Below are 27,561 nucleotides of genomic sequence, written 5' to 3'. Positions count from 1 at the left end.
GTTGCGCGCGTCCGTTTTTTGGACAGGCGAAAACGCTCTTCTCAGCTCTGCTTGGGTGTGGCTGTTTGAGAGATGAACTTTTTTTCAAATCCGAAGTGTAGGCGTCTGGGGGAAATAAACAAGACATTCGGCCTTTTCTGCCATGAGAGTTGAACAACAGAGTGAACATGGGGAAAACAACGAATTCGGTGAGCACTAAGTAACGGAGTGGAATGAAAATGCAACAAGTGACATTTCAAAAAAACTTCAACCTTCCATGAGATCGGTAACAACTAACCAAAAGAGATACATCCTACATTTTCTGTGTGGATAGCCACTAAATAATTTCACAACACGACCTTCCTTATTCCTTTGTGAAACAGTGAATGACACATTTGTTTCAATGTATCTCAAGTGTGGGAGATTATATTTGTTTCTAAACTGTTGTCACGAAGTATTCTGTTTGACCTACAAATATGTTTGAAATGGCGTCTCGTTCAACGTATCACAACAACCAGGTGGAAAAATAGTTATGTTATTGTCATAAATCTTTGCAATAACTGTAATTAGCTAAAGGTAGTCTGTCAAAAGCACTAACAACATGCATAGCCTACCCATAGTTTTGGAATATACCTGTATCCTACTAGTGTACTAAACTCCACTCCATGGTGAAGAAAGTTTATGATGAACTTCACCATGGAGTGGAGTTTAGTCCGCTAGTATTCTACAAACTGGACAAAACCCGACTAGCTTCAACTCATTATGCTTCATCATAAACAATTCCCATTTGTTGTGTTTCACACTAATTTGCTCACTGTATCTATTGGTTATTTATTCTATTTTGTAACAGTGGAATGCAAGACAAGGCAAATTACACATTACGTATCGCACAGTACAAAGTAAGTACATGATCAGATTTATGGCATTTGGGATAGAGTTTTAGTGAGTTCGTCCACTATTTGGCTAGTAATTAATCAACATGTCTCTAGCCCATTTATAGCTTGACATAACTGTGTTCATGTCCTATCTACAGTAATATGGGTCAGGGTTCAAGTGGCTTTTTGTGTATGTCAGAAAAACATCCACTGCCTTTTTCACTTAAACCCTGGTAGCGTTGTAAATTGAATAATAAACAGAGGCACCAGCTATCATTTCAGGGCCCAAAATAGGGGCTGACCAAGACCACAGCTCTCCATATATGTCTTCCACACTGTTACCCTGACATTTCCACCTGCTGCTTCTATTGGGGGGGACTTTATATAGCCTCATGCCTCTCAGCTGACACACACACACACACACACATATACATATATATATATTATTTGAACTGTTTGGCCACTACTGTTCTGGTGTATCATTTCAAAACCTTAAGGATACTTTAAGGTATATTGTATTAAGGAAAAATGGATCATGACTCCTGTACACTATGAGTGAGTGATGTTGAACATATTTGCCAGGCTGGGGACTTACGTGAGACTTATCTGAGCTTGCAAACTGGCAAACAATGTGCATAGCAAAGTTTTAGTTGGTTCCATCCCATTCATGTAGTACCATTGTAATTGTTTTGGGCAATGTTTCCCGAACTGATTCTTGTGACCCTCAGCCTTTCTACATATTTGATCTAATCCACTAGCACACCTGATTCAACTAGACAACTAATCAGGTGTTTTAGTGTTGGAATAGATCAAATATGTGCAGGGCCAGGACCGGTTCAGGAAACATTGGGTTAGAGTACCCACGTGGTGGAACATATAGCCTCACATAGACTCCTATTTACTTCCAATGACACTACTCCAGTTAAAAATTGACCTCGAAATATGGACTAGAAATGAAATCCGCACAAATCATATTTCTTTGTTCCCTCATCCTGGCCCTGCCCATATGGAAAATAATCATACAAATCAAATAAAAAAAATTGTATGGCCGAAGAACATTATTTGTACAAAATCTAATAAGGATCTGGATAAGAAGCGAAATTGGAGTGAAGGCCATTCTGCTCCAGCTCCACTCCGCTCACTTTCTCTGCATACCATCCCATCAAATCCACATTGACATTATCCCACACCTAATATCCGTAATTGGCTTAAAAAGCCAAAGGTAACATTATCTACCAATTAATTCCCAGCAATATTGCCTCTGTATGTCTGTGTGGCACATGCGTTTGTCTATCATTCTCTTCGAGGAGCCAGTTAGCGATCATGATAACTATCTTCTGGGTTGACAGAAAGACTACCCAAAACCTTCTGTTTGAGACAATCAGTTGTGTTGTGACAATGTAGGGATGGTATACAGAAGATAATATGGACTTGGTCTTTTACCAAATAGGGTTATGTCAAGAACAGCTCAAATAAGCAAAGAGAGATGGCAGTCCATCATTACTTTAAGACATGAAGGTCAGTCAATATGGAACATTTTAAGATCTTTAAAAGTTTCTTCAAGTGGAGTCTCAAAAACCATCAAGCGCTATGATGAAACTGGCTCTCATGAGGACCGCCACAGGAATGGAAAACCCAGAGTTACCTCTACTGAAGAGGATAAGTTCATTAGAGTTACCAGCCTCAGAAATTGCAGCCCAAATAAATGCTTCACAGAGTTCAAGTAACAGACACATCTCAACATCAACTGTTCATAAATCAGGCCTTCATTGTCAGATTGCTGAAAAGAAACCACTACTAAAGTCCACCAATAACAAGATACTTGCTTGGGCCAAGAAACACAAGAAATGGACATTAGACAGGTGGAAATCTGTCCTTTTGTCTGATGTGTCAAAATTGGAGATTTTTGGATCACTTCGCCATGTCTTTGAGAGACGCAGAGTAGGTGAATGGATGATCTTTGCATGTGTGGTTCCCAGTGTGAATCATGGAGGCGGAGGTGTAATGGTGTGGGGGTGCTTTGCTGGTGACACTGTCTATGATTTATTTAGAATTCAAGGCACTCTTAACCAGCATGGCTATCACAGCATTCTGAAGCGATATGCCATCCCATCTGGTTTGCGCTTAGTGGGGCAATCATTTGTTTTTCAACAGGACAATAACCCAACACACCAGGCTATTTTCCAGGCTATTTGACCAAGAAGGAGAGTGATAGAGTGCTGCATCAGATGACCTGACCTCTACAATCACCTGACCTCAACTCAATTGAGATGGTTTGGGATGAGTTGGATCGCAGAGTGAAGGAAAAGCAGCCAACAAGTGCTCATCTTATGTGGGAACTCCTTCAAGACTGTTGGAAGAGCATTCCATGTGAAGCTGGTTAAGAGAATGCCAAGAGTGTGCAAAGCTGTTAAGGCAAAAGGTGGCTACTTTGAAGAATCTAAAATATATTTTGATTTGTTTAACACTTTTTTGGTTACTACATGATTCAATATGTGTTATTTCATAGTTCTGATGTCTTAACTAATATTCTACAATGTAGAAAATAGTAAAAGTAAAGAAAAACCCTTGAATGAGTAGGTGTGTCCAAACTTTTGACGGTACTGTATACAGTGCATTCGGAAATGATTCAGATCCCTTGATTTTTTTCCACATTTTGTTACGTTACAGTTTTATACCAAAATCTATTAAATTGCTTTTTTTTTATAAACACAAAACCTCAATGACAAAACAAAAAATGTTTTTTATATTTTTTGTCAATGTGTGTGTGTGTATGTATCTCTATCTATCTACATACATACAGTGGGGCAAAAAAAATATTTAGTCAGCCACCAATTGTGCAAGTTCTCCCACTTAAAAAGATGAGAGGCCTGTAATTTTCATCATAGGTATACTTCAACTATGACAGACAAAATGAGAAAAAAAATCCAGAAAATCACATTGTAGGATTTTTTTGCAAATTATAGTGGAAAATAAGTATTTGGTCACCTACAAACAAGCAAGATTTCTTCTTCTTTAAGAGGCTCCTCTGTCCTCCACTCGTTACCTGTATTAATGGCACCTGTTTGAACTTGTTATCAGTATAAAAGACCTGTCCACAACCTCAAACAGTCACACTCCAAACTCCACTATGGCCAAGACCAAAGAGCTGTCAAAGTACACCAGAAACAAAATTGTAGACCTGCACCAGGCTGGGAAGACTGAACCTGCAATAGGTAAGCAGCTTGGTTGGAAGAAATCAACTGTAGGAGCAACTATTAGGAAATGGAAGACATACAAGACCACTGATAATCTCCCTCGATCTGGGGCTCCACGCAAGATCTCACCCCGTGGGGTCAAAATGATCACAAGAACGGTGAGCAAAAATCCCAGAACCACACGGGGGGGACCTAGTGATTGACCTGCAGAGCGCTGGGACCAAAGTAACAAAGCCTACCATCAGTAACACACTACGCTGCCAGGGACTCAAAACCTGCAGTGCCAGACGTGTCCCCCTGCTTAAGCCAGTACATGTCCAGGCCCATCTGAAGTTTGCTAGAGAGCATTTTGATGATCCAGAAGAAGATTGGGAGAATGTCATATGGTCAGATGAAACCAAAATATAAATTGTGGTCGTGTTTGGGGGACAAAGAATGTTGAGTTGCATCCAAAGAACCATACCTACTGTGAAGCATAGGGGTGGAAACATCATGCTTTGGGGCTGTTTTTCTGCAAAGGGACCAGGACGACTGATCCGTGTAAAGGAAAGAATGAATGGGGCCATGTATCGTGAGATTTTGAGTGAAAACCTCCTTCCATCAGCAAGGGCATTGAAGATGAAACGTTGCTGGGTCTTTCAGCATGACAATGATCCCAAACACACCGCCCGGGCAACGAAGGAGTGGCTTCGTAAGAAGCATTTCAATGTCCTGGAGTGGCCTAGCCAGTCTCCAGATCTCAACCCCATAGAAAATCTTTGGAGGGAGTTGAAAGTCCGTGTTGCCCAGCAACAGCCCCAAAACATCACTGCTTTAGAGGAGATCTGCATGGAGGAATGGGCCAAAATACCAGCAACAGTGTGTGAACCTTGTGAAGACTTACAGAAAACGTTTGACCTCTGTCATTGCCAACAAAGGGTATATAACAAAGTATTGAGAAACTTTAGTTATTGACCAAATACTTATTTTCCACCATAATTTACAAATAAATTCATAAAAAATCCTACAATGTGATTTTCTGGATTTTTCTTCTCATTTTGTCTGTCATAGTTGAAGTGTACTATGATATAAATTACAGACCTCATCTTTTTAAGTGGGAGAACTTGCACAATTGGTGGCTGACTAAATACTTTGTTTGCCCCAGTGTATATAGTACAGAGCAAAGTGTCTGAATACTTATGTAAATGTGACATATATATATCACATTTACATAAGTATTCAGACACTTTGCTCTGTACTTTGTTGAAGCACCTTTGGCAGCGGTTACTGCCTCGAGTCTTCTTGGGTATGACGTTAAGGTTGGCACACCTGTATTTGGGGAGTTTCTCACATTCTTCGCTGCAGATCCTCTCAAGCTCTGTCAGGTTGGATGGGGAGCGTCACTGCACAGATGTTTTCAGGTCTCTCCAGGGATGTTAGATCGGGTTCAAGTCCGGGCTCTGGCTGGGCCACTCAAGGACATTCAGAGACTTGTCCTAAAGCCACTCCTGCATTGTCTTGGCTGTGTGCTTAGGGTCATTGTCCTGTTAGAAGGTGAAGCTTCACCCCAGTCTGAGGTCCTGAGTGCTCTGAAGCAGGTTTTCATCAAGGATCTCTCTGTACTTTGTTCTGTTCATCTTTCTCTCGATCCTGACTAGTCTCCCAGTCCCTGCTGCTGCCACCACCATGCTTCACCGTAGGGATGGTCCCAGGTTTCCTCCGTCCCTTTTGATTTAAAAATAACTTTCCATACTAGTTTGCACATGGAAGATGTAGTCAGAAAGTGACTTTTTTGACCTGAATGCCAATACATTCAGGAGATAAAGGTGCTCATAGTTTACCCATTTTGCATACCATACCATGATACATCCATGTCTTCGTCACTGGAAAAGATAGTTGTTTGTTATCATTTAAAAGCTTATGAACAGGTTTGTCAAACTATTTGATCATTTCTTGCCTTAAACGTCAATTATCTAAAAACACTTGTGTTGTGCCCTCCATCAGTTGAAACTCATGCTCTTGAATACACTCTTTGTTTACCATATGTTTGACACCCCAGAATTAGTGTCTAAGATTACAACTGTGAGATGTCATGCTTACACCATTAGTCAATGAGTATGAACTAGTTGAAGGGAAAACCTGCATATTGTACATATGAGCTATGAAGATTTCAGGTCGTTATTGCTAATGAGTTCTCAGTGACTTACCTGCTTAAATGGTCAAATAAAGTCCCTTGTCCCGGACATCTTTGTCAGCTGGCTCCCTCACCAGGCTTATGACTCTTTAGATAATATATTTCTCTCTCTCCCCATTGGAACAGATCCTTTAGAAGGACTCAGTCACGTAGGGGTGAAACTTAAGGTGCAGGTTTATCTCTGCTTGAGCTGCCATGTCTTTAGTCAGAGTTATCAGAAACAGACTGGCACAAGGCCAGGGTAGAGCTATAGTTCTTGGAAAGGTCCCATTGTAATGTCCACTCTCTGATACCAGGTCAGCCAGGGGGACATCAGCCATGCTGTTGGACTGCTGACCACACAGCCTCCAGAGGAGGGCCAGGGGACTGAGGAGACCGCAGACACAGAAGCCAACAGGGAGACCCAGAAAAGTAGGCCGGAAGTTGGGAAGGAAAGGAGAAAAATGCTGAGGGTCTGGTGATAAACAAAGACGATTATTTGTTTCCCAATGCAAACTGATATCTGATGTTGAATACATAAAATCTGTGCTTTGTATTGTGACTCATTCTAAAATGTTCTCAGGGGCTCCACCTAAAGATGACCTTCAGACAGCCATCGAGCTCAGCTTGCAAAAATCCCAGGCAGAGGAGATAGAGCTCAACAGGTATTGTAGTCCAGTACCTCACCATCGCCCCTTAGCTTGCTGTTTTCTTGCTGAACAAAGTCACCAATTAAGTAATCTCTCAATTAAAAAGTGATAATATCTGAAGTGAACACAGTGGTATGAGCAATAAATAACGTAAACAAAAATGGATGACTGTGAAATACCAGGGTCTTGTTCATAGGGGCACGCAACAGAAAATGTTTTGAAACATTTCGCAACAGAAAACTAAAATTAGCATTTCTCATTGGACAAGTTCATGTACTCCCTCCCCATTTGAGTCAGTTTTCTTCCATTTGGTGCCCAATGAACACAACCCAGGTGTAACTCATTGTAGACCATTGCCTACAGTTGATGAGTGACATGTGTTGGTGTGTACCAGAGCACAGGAGGACAGGGCTGCACGAGTGAAGAGGAAGAGCTGCGAGGCCCAGGGAGAGAGCTGCAGCCCTGCAGACTGGATCCGCCAGGATGGGTGGCCTGTGGGCATCCACAACATGGGCAACACCTGCTGGTTCAGTGCCGTTATACAGGTGAGATAACACACACAGTATTCACAAAAAGTTATTAAGAGAGTCTGTTCTAGAGCTTGCACTGCAAAATATACACAAAATATATGCACAGTAAAAGAGAATTGTGCCAGTGAGATGAGAACCCCAATATGAACAGGATAAAAAGTTTAGTGGAAAATTCTGGGTTTGTGCTGTGTATCTTAATGCTGTGCCATTTAGGCCCACCTGTTATCACCAGTCAGGCCCTGGCTGTGACTCTCTCTTTCAGTCTGTCTCAGTGTCTCACACACCTGTTTTTTTTCCCCTATGAGCTTCTTCCCTTGGCTGTTAACAAGCATTTGCATTATGTAAAGGTTATATGGTTATCAAGTTTGGAACTTTGGGGAGTTGGTAATTGCAAACCTTAATTTGAAGCCTCTGGAGACAATTACCAAAGTTGATATCATACAGTAAAGGTTGTATTTGAATTTTGTGTTGGTCTGCAGAATCCCTAGGACTCCTCTGGTCTCTGTAATACGACCTTGACTTTCTACACCACCTCCTAAGTGGTGCATATGTGGTGGCCATGTGTACAACTTCTCTCTGTTTTCTGAAACCTTTCAAGACTTTTCGTGTGACTTGGTTCAAAATATTACAACTAGGAGAGAAGGCCCCTAACACGTTTGTTTGTGTCCAATTCGCTGAACGATGTCGACTTCTGTCGAGATATTACCTGACTTCTCCCCTGCTCTCTCAACTGAAACCAAACATTTCAGGAAAAAAAAATCAACCAGTTTTCACACAATCAAGCCATATTGTACTAATTGAGTTATCGGTAATACCAGGAGGATGGGGAAAGATGAGGTGCGGTGGTGGGGTTTTTACTTTCCTAACGCAAAAGCTTCTTGCTACTCTAATACTATTAAGTGTCCATTCCAGACTGAATTTAGCTGGGCCTATCAGGTGGCCCCGCTGAAATTCAAGCCTTCATTGATATTGATAGACTGCAAGGGTAATTAAATAGTGCAGTGTTGTGATGATAGAGCAGGCGATGAACTCTGTAGCCTGGACTGAAATTAGTTTATATCGGTAGATTAGGCCGAATGGGAACGCTCATTTGTCTTAATTTCATTCAGATATGGGTCACATCGAAAAAGCACTAAAATCCCAGAGGAATATCATCAGGGGATTGGAAGGAATGCACACATTTTGAGTGGCTGGGAAGTTGTTTGAAATAGTTGCATTCTAAATCCAACCTTTTCTTTAGCTAACCCTGATGACATATTCTGTTGATTGTACTTGTTTGTGCTTTAAAAAAAAAAAAAACATCACAATTTGCTCATAGAAAGTTTGATTGAGACCTCCATGTGGCTGTGTACTCATATTTCTGTGGTATCTGATGTGGTACGCTTTCCAGTAAGATTGTGATAAGCTGTAATTGGGTTTCTGGGAAACAAGAAAGTTGAGAAGACACATGGGCATAATGCGATCAAAAACTCTGGTATATTGTTGTCGCTTCGAAACTGCACGTAAGGCTCCATTATTTTGTGTTGTATATGTTACACAGAGTTAAGACTTAGCAATAAAACATACTACAGCTCGCCAGCATCAATGAAGCATCATGTCACTCATTTGTATAAATAGAAAACAATCACATTGGTTTGGCTTGTTATGAGAGGAAAATCACCATCTCCCCGTATCACACAAAAAAGTTATATTATTTTCAGTGGCATTTTCTTTTGTTTGCTTAACTGTGACTCTTGTGTGTTAAACCCTCCTTAAGTATCCTCGACAGTTACATTTTACAAATGAAAAGACGGTGTTAAGGAAAGGTGACCAATCTCATCTTTGTTATTTCAGTCCCTTTTCCACCTGCCCGTGTTCCGCAGATTGGTACTCAACTACTGCCTGTCTGAGCGAATCCTGGAGAAGTGTAAGAGCCACTCGGTGAGTGTCCAATGGAGGGCCAGGAGCCCTGAGGAATAGAGTAGGGAACCTTTGGATCCCAGAGACTGAAGAGTCAGTGGAAGGCTGGCTGGTGTTAGAGAGGAAACTAGACTAGAGGGTTATAGAGTGTGCATAAAGATAAAGTTAACACTCTATGCTAACTTCCTTGAATAAGCATTGATAAACCATTTATAAATGGTGTACATGTTATAAGCAAATGTTATACAAATGTAAATACATTTTATATTTATATTTGCTCGTGAAAGTTGGGCTGAACAACTCCTTTGCATATAGAAATATTGTTGAAAACTGTAAAGGGTTATGCAGGTTTTCCATTGCAGCTCTGTGAAGTGAGAGAAGCCTAACATATGCCTGTGTTCTCAGGACAAGAGGAACATAGCCTTCTTGCAGGAGCTGCGCTGTCTCTTTGCTCTCATGGTGGGCTCCACTCGCAGGTTTGTGGACCCGTCTGCTGCCGTCGAGCTTTTGAGAGAGGCTTTCAGATCCAGTGAGGCCCAACAGGTACACACTGAGGCCCAACCGGTACACACAAACTCCTGTCAATGCGTACACACACTTGGGTCATTGCCACGACTTTACAACAACTACTGTGTATACGTGTTAATTCTAGGATGTGAGTGAGTGCACCCACAAACTCCTTGACTGGCTTGAAGATGCCTTTCAGCTGGCTGCCAATGGAAAGTAAGTCAAGGATTTGATCATTAACAGACAGCGCTGTACGAGAGCACTTAAAGTACATATTGTCATAGCTAACTAAGATGCCATAGCTACAGTATTTTTTTGTTGTTGTAGTTGGTTCAACTAGTGTATGTGACATTGACATTCCATAAAATCCTGTTCCAGTATTATCTCTGTATTGAAGTACAGTACGTCAGATACTGAGTTGCTTGAGGTATGAACGTGACATCTTATCTTCAGCAGCCTAGAAGATAAAAAAGAAAATCCAATGGTTCAGCTTTTCTATGGGACGTTTGTGGCAGAGAGAACACATGAGGGTAAGTATAGAATGAACATTTTAATTTTGGTTATACATACTGAGGGGCCTCAAGTATTTCCTGATCACATGAGCTGATCAGGAAAAACTCTAGTTATTAGGCTATGACTCTTCACTATCAAGGGCTGTGACTTTTGTCATAACCTGATATAGCCTTTAACTAGGCCCCAGAGATTTTCCTGGAGGTCCCATCATGAAGAAAAACTCCTGACCCTTCTTATTCCATCAGTATTTCTTCTATCAATTTATATTGATGTTTGACCATGTTTAGGCAAGACCTTATCCAACATCGAGCAGTTTGGCCAGTACCCCTTACAAGTCAACGGTTTCAACAACTTGGAGGAATGTCTGGAAGGTGCCATGGTAGAGGGGGAGATTGAAGCCCTCCATCCGGATCAAACCATTTCATCTGGCAGCAAGGTGAGCATACCAAATTCCTAGCTTTATGTTTACTTTGTATGTTGTTGTGAATGTTAAGCCAAATCTAAATGTTAATGTAATATACACTACCGTTCAAAAGTTTGGGGTCACTTAGAAATGTCCTTGTTTTTGAAAGAAAAGCTAATTTTTTGCCCATTAAAATAACATAAAATGTATCATAAATACAGTGTAGACATTGTTAATGTTGTAAATGACTATTGTAGCTGGAAATGGCAGATTTTTTTTTATGGAATATCTACATAGACGTACAGAGGCCCATTATCAGCAACCATCACTCCTGTGTTCCAATGGCACATTGTGTTAGCTAATCCAAGTTTATCATTTAAAAAGGCTAATTGATCATTAGAAAACGCTTTTGCAATTATGTTAGCACAGCTGAAAACTGTTGATCTGATTAAAGAAGCAATACAACTGGCCTTCTTTAGACCAGTTGAGTATCTGGAGCATCAGCATTTGTGGGTTTGATTACAGGCTCAAAATGGCCAGAAGCAAATAACTTTCTTCTGAAACTCGTCAGTCCATTCTTGTTCTGAGAAATGAAGGCTATTCCATGCGAGAAATTGCCAAGAAACTAAAGATCTCGTACAACGCTGTGTACTACTCCCTTCACAGAACAGCGCAAACTGGCTCTAACAGAATAGAAAGAGGAGTGGGAGGCCCCAGTGCACAAATTAGCAAGAGGACAAATATATTAGAGTGTCTAGTTTGAGAAACAAACACCTCACCTGTCCTCAACTGGCAGCTTCATTAAATAGTACCCGCAAAACACCAGTCTCAACGTCAACAGTGAAGAGGCGACTCCGCGATGCTGGCCTTCTAGGTAGAGTTGCAAAGAAAAAGCTGTATCTCAGACTGGCCAATAAAAGGAAAAGAAAATATTAAAATGGGCAAAAGAACACAGACACTGGACAGAGGAACTTTGCCTAGAAGGCCAGCATCCCAGAGTTGCATGGAATAGCTTTCATTTCTCAGAACAAGAATAGACTGAGTTTCTTGACATTTTGAGCCTGTAATCAAACCCACAAATGCTGATGCTCAAGATACTAGTTTAAAGAAGGCCAGTTTTATTGCTTCAGCACAACAATTTTCAGCTGTGCTAACATCATTGCAAAAGGGTTTTCTAATGATCAATTAGCCTTTTAAAATGATAAACTTGGATTAGCTAACACAACGTGCCATTGGAACACAGGAGTGATGGTTGCTGATAATGGCCTCTGTACGCCTATGTTGATATTCCATAAACAATCTGCCGTTTCCAGCTACAATAGTCATTTACAGCATTAACAATGTCTACACTGTATTTCTGATCAATTTGATGTGATTTTAATGGACAAAAAATATATATTTTCTTTCAAAAACAAAGACATTTCTAAGTGACCCCAAACTTTTGAACGGTAGTGTAGATATACATAGAAATGTACAGTATATGGGAATATTCATGTGGGTGGGAATTCTATGTTTCAGAGATGGTTCTCAAAGTTACCACCAGTGTTGACCTTTGAACTGTCCAGGTTTGAGTTCAACCAGTCGTTAGGACGCCCAGAGAAGATTCACAAGAAACTGGAGTTCCCACAAATCATTTATATGGACAGGTGAGCTGCTTGATATTAATTTGTGGAAAAGCTAAAACTGTGTACACGACCAGTCAAAAGTATTAGAACATCTCACAAAGACACTGCGGTTTGAACCAAAAAATCTCAAATTGGACTCATCAGACCAAATTCCCACCGGTCTAATGTCCATTGCTCGTCTTTCTTGGCCCAAGCAAGTCTCTTCTAATTATCGGTTTACTTTAGTAGTGGTTTCTTTGCAGCAATTCGACCATGGAAGCCTGATTCACGCAGTGTCCTCTGAACAGTTGATTTTGAGATGTCTGTTACTTGAACTCTGTGAAGCATTTATTTGGGCTGCAATTTCTGAGGCTGGTAACTCTAATGAACTTATCCTCTGCAGCAGAGGTAACTCTGGGTCTTCCATTCCTGTGGTGGTCCTCATGAGACAGTTTCATCATAGCGCTTGATGTTTTTTGTGACTACACTTGAAGAAACTTACAAAGTTCTTGAAATTTTCCGTATTGACTGACCTTCATGTCTTAAAGTAATGATAGACTGTCGTTTCCTTTTGCTTATTTGAGGTGTTCTTGCCAAAATATGGACTTGGTCTTTTTCCAAATAGGGCTTTCTTCTGTATATCACCCCTACCTTGTCACAACACAGGCTCAAACTATTGTAGATTGGCTCAAACGCATTAAGAAGGAAAGAAATTACACAAATTAACTTTAAACAAGGCACTGTTCATTGAAATGCATTCCAGGTAACTACCTCATGAAGCTGGTTGAGAGAATGCCAAGAGTGTGCAAAGCTGTCATCAAGGCAAAGGATGGATATATATTGACACTTTTTTTTTTTTTTTTTTTTTTTTTGGTTACTACATTATTCCATATATTTAATAGTTTTAATGTCTTCACTATTTTTCTACAATGTAGAAAATAGTAAATATAAAGAAACCCTTGAATGAGTAGGTGTTCTAAAACTTTTGACCGGTAGTGCATGTGTTATAATATGTATCTAAACATATACACTGCTCAAAAAAAACACTAAAATAACACATCCTAGATCTGAATGAATGAAATATTCTTATTAAATACTTTTTTCTTTACATAATTGAATGTGCTGACAACAAAATCACACAAAAATTATCAATGGAAATCAAATTTATCAACCCATGGAGGTCTGGATTTGGAGTCACACTCAAAATTAAAGTGGAAAACCACACTACAGGCTGATCCAACTTTGATGTAATGTCCTTAAAACAAGTCAAAATTAGGCTCAGTAGTGTGTGTGGCCTCCACGTGCCTGTATGACCTCCCTACAACGCCTGGGCATGCTCCTGATGAGGTGGCGGATGGTCTCCTGAGGGATCTCCTCCCAGACCTGGACTAAAGCATCCGCCAACTCCTGGACAGTCTGTGGTGCAACGTGGCGTTGGTGGATGGAGCGAGACATGATGTCCCAGATGTGCTCAATTGGATTAAGGTCTGGGGAACGGGCGGGCCAGTCCATAGCATCAATGCCTTCCTCTTGCAGGAACTGCTGACCGACTCCAGCCACATGAGGTCTAGCATTGTCTTGCATTAGGAGGAACCCAGGGCCAACCACACCAGCATATGGTCTCACAAGGGGTCTGAGGATCTCATCTCGGTACCAAATGGCAGTCGGGCTACCTCTGGCGAGCACATGGAGGGCTGTGCGGCCCCCCAAACAAAAAATGCCACCCCACACCATGACTGACCCACCGCCAAACTGGTCATGCTGGAGGATGTTGCAGGCAGCAGAACGTTCTCCACGGCGTCTCCAGACTCTGTCACGTCTGTCACATGTGCTCAGTGTGAACCTGCTTTCATCTGTGAAGAGCACAGGGCGCTATTGGCGAATTTGCCAATCTTGGTGTTCTCTGGCAAATGCCAAACGTCCTGCACGGTGTTGGGCTGTAAGCAAACCCCCACCTGTGGACGTCGGGCCCTCATACCACCCTCATGGAGTCTGTTTCTGACCGTTTGAGCAGACACATGCACATTTGTGGCCTGCTGGAGGTCATTTTGCAGGGCTCTGGCAGTGCTCCTCCTGATCCTCCTTGCACAAAGGTGAAGGTAGTGGTCCTGCTGCTGGGTTGTTGCCCTCCTACGGCCTCCTCCACGTCTCTTGATGTACTGGCCTGTCTCCTGGTAGCGCCTCCATGCTCTGGACACTACGCTGACAGACACAGCAAACCTTCTTGCCACAGCTCGCATTGATGTACCATCCTGGATGAGCTGCACTACCTGAGCCACTTGTGTGGGTTGTAGACTCCGTCTCATGCTACCACTAGAGTGAAAGCACCGCCAGCATTCAAAAGTGACCAAAACATCAGCCAGGAAGCATAGGAACTGAGAAGTGGTCTGTGGTCACCACCTGCAGAACCACTCCTTTATTGGGGGTGTCTTGCTAATTGCCTATAATTTCCACCTGTTGTCTATTCCATTTGCACAGCAGCATGTGAAATTTATTGTCAATCAGTGTTGCTTCCTAAGTGGACAGTTTGATTTCACAGAAGTGTGATTGACTTGGAGTTACATTGTGTTGTTTAAGTGTTCCCTTTATTTGTTTGAGCAGTGTATATTCATATGAAGAGTATATTCCCAAACGCTACGGTATGTGATATACTGTATGAGGTTGTTTCACTTAGCTATCTGAAGATGAATGCACTAACTGTAAGTCACTCTGAATAAGAGCATCTGCTAAATGACTAAAATGTCAGTGTTTCACAAACAGATCTCATATTACTATATTGATTATTATTTTATTTGTTTAATTGTTGATGTCACAAATGTGTCATTTATACCGTTCTTTATATATTTAATATAATATATAAGTACTTATTTGTTACATTTGACTGTGTAAAACCTAGCAGTACTACTTTATTTTTTCTCAAAAAACACATGTTTCTCTGAAATTAAACCTTCAAGTGATTATTATTTTTATTTTTTTCACCTTGTCATTTGAACAACCTCATGCCTTGATTAGTTAGTGAAAAAACACACCAATCTCTTTCATAAATCCTTTAAATAAAAGCTCATTTACCATCGTTTCTGAAAATGGAAATATAGCTTTTTGGATAGAAACTCTTCAAAGATATTGAGTACCAGCATGCATTTACAGTAGACTGAGCATTGTATTGCATTGTAATGATGATACTGTAATTAGGGAATCAGAGTCAAACTCTTATTGTGGTAAACTAAGTTTACTGTATGCAAACAGATACCTTCACAAGAACAATGAGCAGACCCACAACAGGAGAGGAGAGGTGAAGCGACTGAAGGAGCATCTTACGGTCCTGCAGCAGAAACTGGAATGGTGAGTTCACTATTGAGTTTACTGTTTGTAAAAGCAGTGTGGCACATCAGGTACACGCCAATACACATTTTGGAGGACAACTGTGCTCTTTTAGCTAATCATTTTTGATTGAAGAATTCACTGACTGCACCAGGATGGGTACCTCCAAGTGTGTCCATTGAGAGTGAATAAACCATGAGTTAGTAGAAAAACTGACGTACACACAGTGTTTCTCTAATATGAGTATTTTGATTCACGTAGGAAATGTCCTGCTCGTGAATCACGACTGACATTTTTTTAAATGAAATCTGTTTGTCACCAATTTACCACGAGTTCAACCTTTTGTCTCCTTCTTTTTCCAGCTACAGAAGCTATGGCTCCGGACCGACAAACTATCCCCTGGCAGACATGTTACAGTACATGTTGGAGTTCGCCTGCACTAAGCCCACCAGTGTGTCCCCTGCTGAAGACCCGAGGCTGGCTGCCTCTTCCCCCACTCCCCCCAGCAGCAACCCCCAGCACACAGACGCCAACCCTGACGATACCAGGCAATGACCTCTGGGACAACTATGTGTACATGTAGAAGTTTCTAGTGCTTACACGATATCTAGTCCTGTCACGACTTATTAGTCAATGTGACAGCAGTGACAGCTGCAGTCACAGAGTAAACACTTTGATGTGTTCCTACCTATAATGTCAGTGTGAAGTCAGTCAATTCAGGGGATAATTGAAAATCAAAGAATACAATTTGAAAATCCTAGTAAAAAATGATGGGTAATATTAAAATGATTTCAGATATGAGATTTACCAAATCGCCCCTGTAATGTTTTACCTGTTAGCCTATGTATAGTACATCACCCACTCTGTCTTCAATGTATGCCAACCCCATTTGTTGACATCTTGCCTTTCCTCTGTGGGTCTCCTCAGTCAGTGTCATGAGCCAGGAGACGCAGGCCCGTCCGACAGCTCCACCTGTCAGCAGAAGCACTCCTCGAGCCAGAGGATGCCCGTCTACAAGCCCTTCACCCAGTGCAGACCCCCCATGGACGCCCCACCTCATCCCGCCCCCCACAGTGTGACGGAGGAGGAGCTGCGATTCGTCAAGACCTGCCTGCAGCGCTGGAGGACAGAGATGGAGAACAACATGGACGGTACGGTCACTTACACCTGGATTCACTAATGATAACCTCTCTGCAATTGTGTTCAAGTTTAAATGTATTGTTGTCCATTACAGCTATGCATAGCACAGGCAAAGTGTGAACAATGGATCTTCTACATCCTGTGACATTTTCACATGCAAATAGCCCTTCATTTCTGTGATAGCTCTGTAGTGATTGCGAGATTCTCTTCCATTAGAGCATGTTGACCTGTTTAAACATGATTAGATGCATTATGTGATAATACTAATTTACTGTACATATCTAGTGATAATTCTTAATTTGGATGTATATTATGAGCAGACAGCCTACCCTAGCTGTCAGTCAGTTATCCCAGAGAGAGAGAGAGTGTGTGTGTGTGTGTGTGTGTGTGTGTGTCTGGCCCGGCCCCAGGTGCACTGCATTGATCTGTGTGTCTGTGTCTCGGTGCTCAGAGCTAAAGGCCAGCATCGACAGGGTCAGCCAAGCGCTGGAGGGCGTGTACTCGGATAACCGTCTGTGTCAGGTAAGATCCCATCTATCTGACAGTCCATGTCAGGTTAAAGCATGTGATACACTAATAGAACTTTGTTAGATTGAACATGTGTCACAAGCATTGCATAATGATTCATCTCGGAACCCAGAACCAAATCTTGTCAGGTACTCGATTTGGCATTATGTTACCGCTCTGTCACAAGAGACTATAATGATTCATGGTTTGTGCTAAAACTTTACTTTTCTAGTCCTAATCTCTTGTTTGATGTGTGCACATGCCAATACAGAAAGTTTCTCTTGTTTTGATGTGTGTGAAGGTTCCGTACAGGCTTCACGCTGTCCTCGTCCACGAGGGCCAAGCCTTGGCTGGCCACTACTGGGCCTATATCTACGACCACAGCAACCAGTGCTGGATGAAGTACAACGACGTCATCGTCAGCGAGTCCTCCTGGGAGGAGCTGGTCAGGGACTCGTACGGAGGCATGACCAACGCCAGCGCCTATTGTCTCATGTATATCGACAACAGGCTGCCTCACCTAATTGCAGGTACCTGTATCCCTCCTCCCCATTCTCCTGAGAAACGAGTTATGTTTGCAAGGTGAACATTTTTATGTACAATATATTGTGAAGTGAGCACTCAGTCCGTTTGACCTGAAGGAGATCCGTGTTGGATCGAAATGTTGTCAATAAAGGTGGTAATTGGGAGCAAATTCAGTGTGCAGGCCTTTCTGTTCTCTTCAGGTATCCTTCCTTAGGCCAGCACCTTCATTTTTGAAGGATGTGTGTATGACCACAAACTGAACTAGCGATGTATGCCAGGGACCAAAAACATGAAGCCAGTCGTGCTCTGCAACGTCGGAAATGTTTTTGTGTCAACATGTGCAAGTTGACATGTCACAGTGCTGTTTATATATGGTGCATTGGAAAGTATTCAGACCCCTTGACTTTTCACACATTTTGTTTCAGCCTTATTCTAAAATTGATTAAATAAATAAATATTCAGCAATCTACACACAATAACCCATAATGACAAAGCAAAAACAGGTTTAGAAATGTTTGCAAATGTATAAAAAAGTCAAAGATGAACATAGCAAAGTACAGAGAGGAATCTTGATGAAAACCTGTTCAGGACCTCTGACTGGGGTGAAGGTTCACCTTCCAACAGGACTACAACTAAGCACACAGCCAAGACAATGCAGGAGTGGCTTCGGGACAAGTCTCTGAATGTCCTTGAGTGGCCCAGACAGAGCCCGATCTTGAACCCGATCGAACATCTCTGGAGAGACCTGAAAAGTGCTGTGCAGCGATGCTCCCCATCCAACCTGACAGAGCTTGAGAGGATCTGCAGAGAAGAATGTGTAACTCCCCAAATACAGGTGTGCCAACCTTGTAACGTCATACCCAAGAAGACTCGAGGCTGTAACCACCTGCCAAAGGTGCTTCAACAAAGTATTGAGCAAAGGGTCTGAATACTTATGTGATGTTTTTTTTATATATACATTTACAAAAAAATCTAAACATTTTTTTCTTTGTCATTATCGGTTGTTGTGTGTAGATTTATGAAGATTTTTATATATGTTTTTATTATAATTTTTAGAATAAGGCTGTAATGTAACAAAATTTGGAAAACGTGCAGGGATCTGAATACTGTCTGAATGGCCTGTATATCTGGCCACACCTATACTGTATACCTGCTATATATGTGCACACTGTAACTGTTGCTCAGGATGTATACATAAATACATTCATGATTATCCAATTCATAGCCTGAACAGGTGTTTTTTTCCATAATGTTTTTTAGTGTGTTTTGCTTGTCTTTTCAGGGTATGCTGCTTAGTTTATGTTACTATTGAATGTGATCAGTTAGCTCATTGTGATGTTGTTTATATTTATGATATTTCTGTCCACAGAAGACACAGATGACGAGACGGGCCAGGTCATGCAGGGCATGGACTCTCTGCCACCCATCCTCGGGCGCTACGTGCGCGAGGACAACCACTGGTTCCAGCAAGAGCTCAGGGAGTGGGAAGAGCAGTTATACCAGCCGCCACAGGAGGAGCCGGCCGCTCCCACAGCAGCCTCCACCTCCACTCGTGTTCCCAGTAAAAAAAAAGACGAGGCAGCAGAACCAGTCCCCCAACCTGGACCTGCCCAGGAACCCACTGGGGAGCAGGGACAGGAACCAGAGGCAGAGTTGGCTGTTAAACCGGCAGTGGAATCTGAAAGTCAGTCTGGACATCAATTTATATGGCAGGGTTACATGATAATGCTCTTTGAGGGTGGCGGTGTTTGTTGGTTTTTGTCCTTGTCTTTTAGTCAGATACTGAATGATATGGTCACCACATTTGGCCAAGCCCTATTGTCCCTGTCTGTCTACCGATGGGGACAAATCAATTTCCCTCTTCATAAAATGTATCAAATGTATTAAATTCAATTGTTCAATTAAGCACTAGCAAATATTTCAGATCTGAAACAGGTCCTTGTCCTGTTTCAGAGCCTGTCCCAACAAGCCAGCCCCAGTCCCCAGTACCTGTGTCCCCAGTACCTGTGTCCCTGGAGAACGCTGGCAGCAGCCCAGAGGAGAGCGACCACCAGACTGTCACGCCAGAGCCCTGCCAACATACCAGCGAGGACAAGGAGGGGCAGCAACACAGTCAAGTGGGCAGGGTGAAAAGAGGGGTCTGGGGTTGTCATCTGAGCACCAATTGAATATCGGTCACATACTCTTATCTAGGCCACGGTACACATATAGACCTAGGCCTATATCTCTTACTGTTGCATAGTGATAGCTTCTGCTACTAGATGTTTTGGGAGCGAGTCATTCAGTTTTATATAAACAACATATAAGAAAGGAGTGTGTTATTCTCAGAGTTATTGTTTATCTTTTAGACAGTGGCTAAAGGCAGCTGTGTTTACCACTGGGCTAACCTACCTATCTTGTCTGAGTTTTAACCAAGTCTTTTGTGAGATTGTACTGGTGAGTTTAATTTTTGTTTTAGTATGCCATTTTCATGCTAGATGTGTTGTGACTAAACAGATTCTGTAGTTAGTATACCCCAAGTGTTTGGCCAAAGTCCTTCCCACCCACATCCCACCCCCTCCCTGGAGGCAATACGGCCTTAGCAGTCAGTCACTGCACACCCTCCCCCGGTCATCCCAGCAGCATTCCACACAGTCAGTTGGTTTACCACTGGGGGTTCTTGCGGACACTGTCAGGAGGACACAGGAGCTGTGGCCAGTCTTTAAGTAGAACAGGAGCTTTTTATTCCTCTTACTGTACTTTACGGTCGGTTAGTTGGAGAGATTCTGGCGTATTAAAAGGGGGATGTTGTACATTCAACTGAAATGTGTCTACCGCATTTAACCCAACCCCTCTGAATCTGAGAGGTGCGGGGGGCTGCCTTAATCGACATCCACGTCTCTGGTGCCCGGGGAACAGTGGGCCAAAACACTCAGGGGCAGAAGGACAGATTTTTACCTTGTCAGCTCTGGGATTCGATCCAGCAACCTTTCGGTTACTGGCCCAACACTCTAACCACTAGGCAACCTGCCAAGCCGTAGGTTGATTGATTGGACCGATGCTCTTTTTCAGGCCTGTGAAATGTTATGAGAATGTTTCTGATGTGGCTGTTGTCAACATTGCGTAACAGCAGAATTTTGTGATTGTGTATGAAACAGAATGGGTGTATTCCTGGTTGCTCTTTGTTGTCTAATTTTTGGTAGAAAGTTGTCCAAGTAGTATCAGTAGTATCTGAATGTTATGTCTAGATTTTACCCACCTTATGTTAAATATAACTGTAATCCGCTTGGCGTGTGTCACATTCCATTACTTGCCAGACAGACTACCTGCCTGTGCAAACGTCAAACGTATTCATAAATGGTGTACATACGACCTCTAGTGGTGATATATGGTATATAGTCCTGAATGAATCCCAATGTAGTGAAGTGCTTTTGGTTTTGTTTATGGTCATTCCATTATTTTAATAATCCAGCTATGTTAATGCACAGTAAATGTACATTTTACGACTCAGTTTGTCAATCAAAAGGGGATCCAGTCAGAAAAATCATTCTATTTTCTTTAAATTATATATGCTGCAATTAAGCTTTTTATTGTGTAAGCATAATAAAACAAATTGTTTGGGAGAGGTGACAACTTTTTTTATTATCAGACAAGTACCAGACAAGAATGCATGTTAGGTCTCTATATGCCTTAGACTTGGCATTAACCAGCTAACTTGATCTATCTAACTTAATGTCAACTTCATATGCCCAGCAGCTCCCCCCACCACAGTCTCCCAGCCCTGCAGCAGAGATGAATGGCCAGGCCCAGACTGCAGCTGTGACCCATGACCCCTCCACAGAGTTCACCACTGAGACCGACAGCGAGACTGGAGTCAGAGAGGCAGGGGCGGAAGCTGCGGCAGCGCCCGACACCCAGGCAGACAGCGAGGATGGTCAGGACGCCCTGCCGGCACCTTGTCGCCAGCAGCAGCAACCAGAGAACGTGGTGTTGGAGGTGGAGATCCCCAACGTGGGCAGGATCCTGGTGCAGGCTGACAATGACGGCTACAATGAAGAGGTAGAGATTCGCCCCATACATAATTTAAATAAATACACTGCCTTCAGATAGTATTCAGATCCCTTGAATTTTCCACATTCCTCTCGTCAATCTACACACTATACCTCATAATGAAAAGCAAAAACAGTTAAACATTTTTTTGAAATATTACATTTACGTAAGTATTCAGACCTTTTACATAGTACTTTGTTGAAACACCTTTGGCAATGATTACAGCATCAAGTCTTCTTGGGTATGACGCTACAAGCTTGGCGCACCTGTATTTGGGGAGTTTCTCCCATTCTCCTCTGCAGATCCTCTCAAGCTCTGTCAGATTGGATGGGGAGCGTTGCTGCACAGCTGTTTTCAGGTCTCTCCATAGATGTTCGATCGGGTTCAAGTCCGGGCTCTGGATGGGCCATTCAAGGACATTCAAAAACTTGTCCCGAAGCTACTCCTGCGTTGTTTTGTCACTTGTAGGGTCGTTGTCCCGTTGGAAGGTGACCCGTCTCCCCAGTCTGAGGTTGTGAGCACTCTGGAGCATGTTTTCGTCAAGATTCCTCTCTGTACTTTGCTCCGTTCATCTTTGCCTTGATCCTGACCAGTCTCCCAGTCCCTGCAGCTGAAAAACCTCCCAACAGCATGATACTGCCACCACCATGCTTCACAGTGGGGATGATGCCAGGTTTCCTCCAGATGTGACACTTCGAATTCAGGCCAAGTAGTTCACTCTTAGTTTCATCAGACCAGAGAATCTTGTTTCTCATGGTCTGAGTCTTTAGGTGCCTTTTGGCAAACTCCAAGTGGGCTGTCATGTGCCTTTTACTGAGGAGTGGCTTCCGTCTGGCCGCTCTACCATAACGGTCTGATTGGTGGAGTGCTGCAGAGATGGTTGTCCTTCTGGACAACCATAAAGGCCCTTCTCCCCTGTCTGCTCAGTTTGACCTGGCGGCCAGCTCTCGGAAGAGTCTTGGTGGTTCCAAACGTCTTCCATTTAAGAATGATGGAGGCCACTTTGTTCTTGGGGACCTTCAATGCTGCAGAAATGTTTTGTTGCCCATCATCAGATTTGTGCCTCCACACAATCCTGTCTCAGAGCTCTATGGACAATTTCTTCGACCTCATGACTTGGTTTTTGCTCAGGATGTACCTGAGCTAAATTAAGAGTCTCATAGCAAAGGGTCTGAATACTTATGCAAATAATGTATTTCTGTTTTTTATATTTAAGACCGTTTTTAAAAATATATAAAAACCTGTTTTCGCTTTGTCATTATGGGGTATTGTGTGTAGATTGCTGAGGAACATTGTTTTATTTAATCCATTTTAGAACAAAGCTGTAATGTAACAATGTTCAAAAAGTCAAGGGGGTCTGAATACTTTCCGAAGGCACATATATAAATCCAACTCCAATACTTTGAAAGCATGCTGTTCCTTGGTCGATGACTTCTATTGATTATTGGTTAGAAAATCATTTGGATACATTTTGGGCAATGCCACTCTTTTGACTGTGGCTTCAATTTATAATACGATCGTTTGCATCAATCCAATGAATGGATACAGCATACATGACTCCCTGAAAGGTGCATCATTGCTATAGTAGTTTATTTGTGCATGGCCTCGCCCTAATGCCCATTCTTTGTACTTCTCTGTGGTTCTGTGTTTCAGATGATGCTCACTCCAGCTATGCAGGGAATCATTATGGCCATAGCCAAAGCCAGACAGGCATTCGACAATGAAGGCCCTGAGGCTGGCCTCATCAAGGTAAAGTTGTTTGTGCAATCTCACTAGTCTATGTCCTTCTACCATGCTATACTTGTAAATATTCTGTCAGTCTCCTCTTGTAGAGACAGATGTATGTACATTAAGGGGAGAGGTAGAGTCTTGGCAGACATAATTTCATGGACAGTATATTTTACAGTTCATAAACCATGTGCCATGGAATCGGTACATCAAAAATCTCCTCCCAACTATTTTGCAACCTGTATGGCACAGCTGTCAATTGTTTGGTCCTTAAATGAAACTGGTATACTTTTTTTATTTCTCACAATTTTCTTTAGCCAATTATGGCCTTTAATGCAGGGGCCAACAGACAAGTTCCTTACCTTCTCCCCTTTCCACTTGCCTGCCTTCTCCATTTTTGCGGTAATGCTGCAATTAGTTGTTTGTAATTTTGGATAGAGCAGACATTTATTTGTTAACTGCATGTGTGACATAACTCCACCAGTCCTATTTATGATATAATTTACGAAGATTATACAATTTTTATAAATGTTTTTCAAAAATAATGTTTTTTTAATCAATTTATATATTTCTGTTTAACCATAATATTTGTTGTAATATTTGTTCTGTCTCTTTCTGGTGGATTAAACTGAAAATGAAACCAACTTTCTATTGCTTGTTATAAAAATAGCGATATTTTGGAGATTATTTCATTTTCAAATAACCAAAAGTGAGAGGTAGTAATCTGAATGGAGGGAAAAAATGACATTATTGAACACTGGGTGAGTTGACAACTCAACCAAATTTAAATCAAAACTGTACGTTGAGATGACGTCTATGCCCAGTGGGCTCTAACATCTCTCACACCCCTCTCCTCAGGCGTTCCAGGAGGAGTACTCCCGTCTGTTTGAGTTGTCCCAGGAGGAGACCACTGCCCAGCAGGACCCACGCCTGCACCACGCCCTGGTCTACTTCTTCCAGAACAAGGCGCCCAATCGCGTCATCGAGAGGACCCTGCTGGATGGCTTCACCGACCGCAACCTCAGCTTCGACGACATGTCAGTCAGCACCACTCTCTGACATGCGATGAAATGTATATTTAAAAACGTTTAAATGTGTTCATGTTTTGTCATTTCATTGTAAATTGTACAAGCAATTCAGCTTGTTGCTGCTATTTTTACAATTATTTGTTGAACAATTAAAAAGCATTTCATCAACATTATCAAGTTGACAGTATTATTCATACGTTTATTTCTGTGGGGCAAATCATCACTTCCTGTGTAGGTCCATCAGTATCATGAGAGAGGCGCGCGCCAAACTACGCCTCATCAAGCCAGAGGATATGGATATGGAGGAATATATGGTATGTGTCAATAGCTAGGTTTCCCTTAGCTATGCCCCTGGAGGCTGGAATTAGATTGGCTAACTTTCAACCAACCTTTACTGCTGATACTTTCTTTATTCTTGATTTTGAAGGCATTTGTCTTATAAATACCTGTTTTCAGTTGCAGGTGGAACTCGGGTAACGGGAGAATATTCCCAAAAAATATTAAATCCACTTTTTGTTCCGAGTAAGAAATGCCTCTGGCATGTGTATAGATCTTTGTTTGTGGTGTTTGAGTTATACTGTGTGACACGCTGTCATTCTTCTACATGTGGCTGTGGAGCTTAGAAATGACTACTTCAAGCAAAATTTTGGGAAATGCAAGATGTCCGGCAGCTAGAATGGCGCGGGAACCTCTCACTCTGTGCAAAAAGTAGATTTAATATTTTTCTGGTTATTGGAGTTCATTTTTAGTTGAAAATTGGCAGCCAGGCAACCGATCATCATGTCGCCAGCATACACATTTTTACTGGCATAAAAATGGTTGGAGTATGAATGATCCATTACCTGTGATGTTCCAAAATGTTGTCCCCACTGTTAAGCAGTTTGTTCCAACAATCATAAATAATCTAAGATCAGTGATTACTGGTCCTTTGTGTCATTACACATGTGGACAAGCTAAACACTATAAAATGCTTAATTGAGCATAAACCTACATTACACAGGCCTTGATGGATGGATTTATACCAAGACTCTAGGTAGGCTTTTTTCTCCATTGGAAATCAGACCAAACTTGCATTGATTGTGTCTGTGTGCTCTTCTCCTCAGCAATGGCATGACGACTACAGCCTGTTCCGGACAGTGTTTGTCTACCTGCTGACGGGCTTGGAACAGTACCAGCATGGAAAGTAGGTGTTGTCATGGCGACCGGGGTTCTGCCCCTACGTGATCAGCCTGTATGGTGGTTTGAGTGAATGAGTGGGCTGACTGTCTGATGTGATGTCATCAGTGGGCTGACTGGCTGACGTGGCGTGATATCATTGTGTTCCACCAGGGTGAGAGAGGCGCTGAATTACCTCAACCACGCCTACAAAGACAACACCATGCTACTGAGAAGAGGGGAGAAGAGAGGGGTGGAGCAGTCACTTATTGCACTTTACAGGAGGAGATGTCTCAAAGTGAGTGCTACTGATGATGCAGATGCATCACTGTGAAAGACCTGGTTGTGAAGATTTGGGACATGAGACTGATATTGTCAGTTGGGAATATAAAAATCAAGATGTATTAAAGGTTAATAAAATGGAGAATAAGAAGGCTAAACTTCAGTGTGAGTGAAAGTTTCACAGGGCTGAAGTTAATAGCCCTGCTATATAGTATATTAACACTTTGTCTGTGTATAGACCACTTATCTCTATACATTTTATTTGGCTACAGATTGGTCATTTTGCATATGCTCTTATCCAAAAAGACTCCATAGTGACACTGCATATGCATATCCCCTCCCCCTTCTACCCTCTTCCTAGGAATTGAATGACAATGCGGCCACCCTGTTCCGGAGCAGCGAGGTGAGCGGCGCAGAGGAGGGCGTGATCATCATGAACGAGGCGGTTATCCCCTGCATGCACCTGATGAGCCGGCCGGACATGATCAGCCAGGAGGACCTGGACACCATGGAGGCTATCCGCAGCCACTGGTGCTCCTACCTGGAAGTGGACCTGGATGGTGAGGACAGAGGGAGGGGAAGAGGTTCTTACTGGGCTTTATCCAAGCGGTGCTAAATGTTTATCTACATCAACACTGCTGTCATTTGCAGAATTCAGTAACACCTTACTTAAAGCTGAGAGGTATAATTGCGTTATTATAAGGCTTATAATTAAAATAAATTCTCTCTGTAGCACATTTTCCTCTCATCTAATTTATCACACATCTTAACTGTATTTTACTCCTCTTATGGAAGCTCTGTTTTTCTCTTCCTCTCCCCCCTTCCTCTAATTCTCAGACTCCCTACAGTTAAAGCTGGGTGAGTTTCTGCCCAGGGTTCTGGATTGCTCAACAGAGAGGGTGTTCTTAAAAGATCCACCAACGGTGCTCTCCAAAGTGCCCCACGACTTGTGCAGCCGCCTGGCCGCCATCATGGAGTCTATCACCAACACCTCTGTGGTCGCTGTCAAGTAAGACCAAGGGGCCACAGAACATTAAGTAGATTCTGAGTGACTTGAGGCAGAGTTTATATGGTCATATGATACTCGCAGACACATCAAGAGGAGAGAGAGAAATGTCTTTATTATACATTAATAAGGTATTATTGCTTTGAACCTATTTACGTATGTTTTAAGAAAGTGAAAACACAAGAAATAAGAGTTTGTTATTGTTTGTTAGATATTTTACATGTACCATGATACATTAGGATTGCAGTGAACAACAGGCTCTTGAAGATTTAGGTGTTTAGAAATTCAGCTTCCTTTGTCTTGTTTTGTATTTTCCTGTTTATATATGTAAGCCTTTCCTTCCACTCCTGTTTTCCACTTCTTGAAAACTGTGTTGACGCTCAATAAACTTTCTGTTCTTCTTTTCTCCTTGATTTGCGCTCAAGGCTTCTTTTGTGCCTGACCCATTTTTCAATCTATATTTCTGTCTCACCTTATCACACCCCTCGTCACCCCTCCACACACAGAGAAAACACGATCAATAATTGAATG

General features: G+C 42.2%; 1 protein-coding gene across 8 annotated transcripts; it reads left to right on the top strand.

Moving 5' to 3' along the window:
• The first annotated feature begins 6 nt into the window (after positions 1-6).
• On the top strand, positions 7-27,443 carry LOC110537607 (ubiquitin carboxyl-terminal hydrolase 28). 8 transcript variants are annotated; one of them, XM_036937560.1, is made up of 25 exons: positions 7-188; positions 6,521-6,635; positions 6,787-6,868; positions 7,248-7,398; positions 9,217-9,303; positions 9,688-9,825; positions 9,935-10,005; positions 10,246-10,319; positions 10,590-10,738; positions 12,224-12,351; positions 15,556-15,651; positions 15,993-16,178; positions 16,558-16,781; positions 17,222-17,292; positions 17,579-17,807; positions 19,172-19,486; positions 19,756-19,928; positions 21,535-21,840; positions 23,485-23,580; positions 24,418-24,596; positions 24,823-24,901; positions 25,691-25,770; positions 25,917-26,040; positions 26,386-26,584; positions 26,862-27,443. In XM_036937560.1, exons 1-25 carry the CDS (start codon positions 168-170, stop codon positions 27,035-27,037), a joined length of 3,549 nt encoding a protein of 1,182 aa, XP_036793455.1. In that variant the 5' UTR covers positions 7-167; the 3' UTR covers positions 27,038-27,443. The 8 variants fall into 8 exon arrangements, 7 of the variants coding, with proteins under 7 accessions (XP_036793455.1, XP_036793456.1, XP_021479438.2 ...); XM_036937561.1 differs by having other exon boundaries at positions 10,243-10,319; positions 19,175-19,486; XM_021623763.2 differs by having other exon boundaries at positions 10,243-10,319; positions 19,756-19,919; positions 21,538-21,840.
• Positions 27,444-27,561: the final 118 nt, after the last annotated feature.

The sequence above is a fragment of the Oncorhynchus mykiss genome, chromosome 12 (genome assembly GCF_013265735.2).
Source record: "Oncorhynchus mykiss isolate Arlee chromosome 12, USDA_OmykA_1.1, whole genome shotgun sequence".
NCBI lineage: Eukaryota > Metazoa > Chordata > Actinopteri > Salmoniformes > Salmonidae > Oncorhynchus > Oncorhynchus mykiss.
Note: the sequence above shows the minus strand (reverse complement) of the source record. Positions and strands in the feature narration are given on the sequence as shown.